Below are 4,149 nucleotides of genomic sequence, written 5' to 3'. Positions count from 1 at the left end.
GAAACACTTATGAATTTTGATGTAATCAAGCTGAAACTTCAAAACAAAAGACAAATCCTAAAACAGACTAGTCTTTTTTATTCTGTCTAATAATACAAGGTTCCAACATAATAAAGAAGTCACCTCCGTGCTAACCCTCAAAAAAAAGTAACCTGAAATAACCAATCAGTTTTTGTTGTTCTGTTCCTTTGTTTCCACCTAACAAAACCTACTGTTTTGCTGTTTCTTGGTGAGAGCTGAGACCAAATATGTCCAGTATGATGGTGACAGAGTGACATCAATGCCTAAAATTTTAGTTAATCTTTCAAAATTGAGAGATTGACCAAAAGGGAAAAATTGTTAAATTTTAATTTAGCCTAACATTGCCTCCTTACATATTTTAAGTTCTGCCTAAAGATTTATCCATACGTAACAAGATATAACCTAAATAGATACATAAACAGACTAGAACATACTCTTATACCAATCCCAGAGTTTTATCCAATCATAGGAAGTCAACTGTTTAAACCATGTTTCAAATAAGACAGATGCTGAGCTATAACCAATCCAATTATTTCTATATCCCACTTTTCCTTTTTATATGTCACTTTCCTTCTGTCTATAAATGTTATCCAACCATGTGGCAGCCTCAGAGTCACTCTAAACCTATGGTGGTTCCCAGGGCTGCCTGATTCACAAATCATTGTATTAGTTCATTTTCATGCTGCTGATAAAGACATACCTGAGACTAGGCAATTTACAAAAGAAAGAGATTTATTGGGCTTACAGTTCCACAAGCTGGGGAGGCATCACATTCATGATGGAAGATGAAAGGCACATTTCACATGGCAGCAGACAAGAGAGGGCTTGTGCAGGGAAACTCCCATTTTTAAACCATCAGATCTCATGAGACTCATTCACTATCACAAGAACAGCATAGGAAAGACCTGCCCCCATAATTCAATCACCTCCCACTGGGTTCCTCCAAAATATGTGGGAATTGTGGGAGTTACTATTCAAGATGAGATTTGGGTGGGGACACATCCAAACCATATCATTCCAGCCGTGGCCCCTTCCAAATCTTATGTCCTCACATTTCAAAACCAGTCATGCCTTCCCAACAGTCCCTGAAAGTCTTAACTAATTTCAGCATTAACCCACAAGTCCATAGTCCAAATTCTCATCTGAGACAAGGCAAGTCCCTTCCACCTATGAACCTGTAAAATCAAAGGCAAGTTAGTTACTTCCTAGATACAATGGGGATATAATCATTGGGTAAATACACCCATTCCAAATGTAAAAAAAAAAAAAAAAATTGGCCAAAACAAACGAACTACAGGCCCCATGCAAGTCTGAAATCCAGCAGGGCAGTGAAATCTTAAAGCTCCAAAATGATCTCCTTTGACTCTATGTCTCATGCAGGTCATGCTGATGCAAGAGGTGGGTTCCCATGGTCTTGGGCAGCTCCGCCCCTTGGCTTTGCAGGGTACAGCCTCCCTCCTGGCTGCTTTCACAAGCAGGCATTGTCAGTGGCTTTTCCAGGCACATGATGCAAGCTGTCAGTGGATCTACCATTGCAGGGTCTGGAGGACAGAGGCCATCTTCTCATAGCTGCACTAGACAGTGCCCCAGTAGGGACTCTTTGTAGGGGCTCCAACTCCACATTTCCCTCCTGCACTGCCCTAACAGAGGTTCTCCATGAGAGCCCTGCTCCTGCAGCAAACTTCTGTCTGGACATCCAGGTGTTTCCATACATCCTTTGAAATCTAGGTGGAGGTACCCAAACCCCAATTCTTGACTTCTGTGCACTAGCAGACTCAACACTATGTGGAAGCTGCCAATACTTGATGCTTGCACCCACTGAAGCCACGGCCTGAGCTCTATGTTGGCTCCTTTCAGCCATGGCTGGAGTGGCTGGGACACAAGGCACCAAGTCCCCAGGCTGCACACAGCACAGGGACCCTGGGCCCAGCCCCCAAAAGACACTTTTTCCTCCTAGGCCTCTGGGCCTGTGATGGGATGGGCTGCTGTGAAGACCTCTGACATGCCCTGGAGACATTTCCCCATTGACTAGGGGATTAACATTCAGCTCCTCATTACTTATGCTAATTTCTGCAGCTAGCTTGAATTTCTTTTTTTTTTTTTTTTTTTTCACTGTTCAAGGTTTATTGGGGGTTTTAGTTGGTATAACACTTGGATAGTTGGTTGCATTGTTTATATGTAGATCTTTTTACGTTATATGGTAATGTACACTACTGATATAGTTCACAAAATAAGATCCTTTGGAAGAATTATGCACAAGACATATGATATTGGATTTACACACTGGATCCCAGGATATGACTGATTGGGAAAAAATGTTGGACTAGGCATGTTCAGTGAAGGAGCCAGGAAGTTATGTAACACACGGTAAACATCCACCTGGCTCAAGGGGCAAATGCAGCACGTACAGCATTGGCAGTGGTGTGTCAGAGGTGGCAGAACTATTTCACACTCACCAGTTTAGGACTACACACGATTAACACCATCCAGCATCACGATATAGCTGTGGATTTTACAAACCATTCCTATTTCTAACTTCAGGAGTTGATGTTTTTCCCAGTCCATCTTAAAATATTACTGCTTTAATCATAGATCAGATAAAAAGGACAACATGCACAACCTCCAACTAGAATCCTGTTGTAGCCTAGACAGTGAAATGATATGACATCAGAAGACTTTAAAATTGCAGCTCCTTTTGGATCCCCCAAAGTGTATCTGCACTCTTCTTCAAATGGGCCTCTTCCTCAGAAGTCAGAGTCACCTTCACAAGGTCTGAGATTCCATTCTGTCCCAAAATGCAAGGAACACTAAGGAAGACATCATCCTTTATTCCATAAAGACCCTTAATCATGGTGGAAACTGGGTGCACCCGCCTAAGATTCTTCATTATACTCTCTGCCAAATCTGCTACAGAGAGTCCAATGGCCCAGGATGTGTAGCCTTTTAGTTTGATCACCTCATAAGCGCTCTCAACCACCTGCTTGTGAACCTCTTTCCACTGTTCCTTATCTTTATCAGTCCCTAAATCTGGGTGCAGAGTCTTCAGAGAGACACCAGCAACATTCATTCCACTCCACACAGGCACACTGGAATCTCCATGTTCCCCAAGGACCCACCCATGACAGCTTAATGGGTGAACTCCCAGCCTTTCCCCCATCAGGTAACAGAATTGGGCTGAATCCAGATTGCAACCACTTCCAATAACACGGTTTTTGGGAAAACCACTTATCTTCCAAGCCACGTAGGTCAAGATATCCACTGGATTTGAAACAATAAGCAACTTGCAGTTTGGGCTGTATTTTACAACATTAGGAATGATGAATTTAAAGATGTTCACGTTACGCTGGACCAAATTAAGACGGCTTTCTCCCTCTTGCTGACGTGCCCCAGCAGTGATAATGACCAGCTTGGAGTTTGCAGTTACATTATAGTCTTTGCCAGAGACAATCTTTGGTGTTCTAAGGAAAAGGCTGCCATGTTGGAGATCCATCATCTCTCCCTTCAATTTGTCTTCGATGACATCAACAAGAGCAAGTTCATCTGCCAAGTCCTTCATTAAGATACTGATGGCACAGGCCATGCCAACAGCACCAACCCCAACAACTGTAATCTTATTCTGGGGGGTCTGTTCTTCCTTTAGAAGATTATGAATCAGCTGATCCTTGAGGGTTGCCATATTGGACTTGGAACCAAAAGGAATCGGGAATGCACGTCGGCCGGTCGTCTGGGGCGCGTGGCAATGAGATCCGGAATCGGCGTCAGCGGCTGCAGCACCAGCTAGCTTGAATTTCTCCCCAGAAAATGGGATTTTCTTTTCTATGGCATTGGCAGGTTGCAAATTTTCCAAACTTTTATGCTCTGCTTCCCTTATAAAACTGAATGCCTTTAACAGCACCTAATTCACCTCTTGGATTCTTTGCTGCTTAGAAATTTCTTCCGCTAGATACCCTAAATCATCTCCCTCAAGTTCAAAGTTCCACAAGTCTCTAGGGCAGGGGCAACATGCCACCAGTCTCTTTTCTAAAACGTAACAAGAGTCACCTTTGCTCCAGTTCCTAACAAGTTCCTGATTTCCATCTGAGACCACCTCAGCCTGGACTTTATTGTACATACCACTATCAGCAATTT

General features: G+C 43.1%; 1 protein-coding gene across 1 annotated transcript; it reads right to left on the bottom strand.

The window, feature by feature from the left end:
- Positions 1–2,150: 2,150 nt before the first annotated feature.
- LOC116476846 (L-lactate dehydrogenase A chain-like) lies at positions 2,151–3,786 on the bottom strand. Its single transcript, XM_032761599.2, is given in 2 exon segments — positions 2,151–2,725; positions 2,728–3,786. Coding segments are annotated over 2 exon segments (1,092 nt in total). The 5' UTR covers positions 3,698–3,786; the 3' UTR covers positions 2,151–2,603.
- Between the last annotated feature and the right edge of the window lie 363 nt (positions 3,787–4,149).

Source organism: Hylobates moloch, unplaced genomic scaffold (assembly GCF_009828535.3).
Source record: "Hylobates moloch isolate HMO894 unplaced genomic scaffold, HMol_V3 SCAFFOLD_11, whole genome shotgun sequence".
NCBI lineage: Eukaryota > Metazoa > Chordata > Mammalia > Primates > Hylobatidae > Hylobates > Hylobates moloch.
The sequence above is the reverse complement of the archived record's forward strand: the minus strand, read 5'-3'. Positions and strand labels throughout refer to the sequence as shown.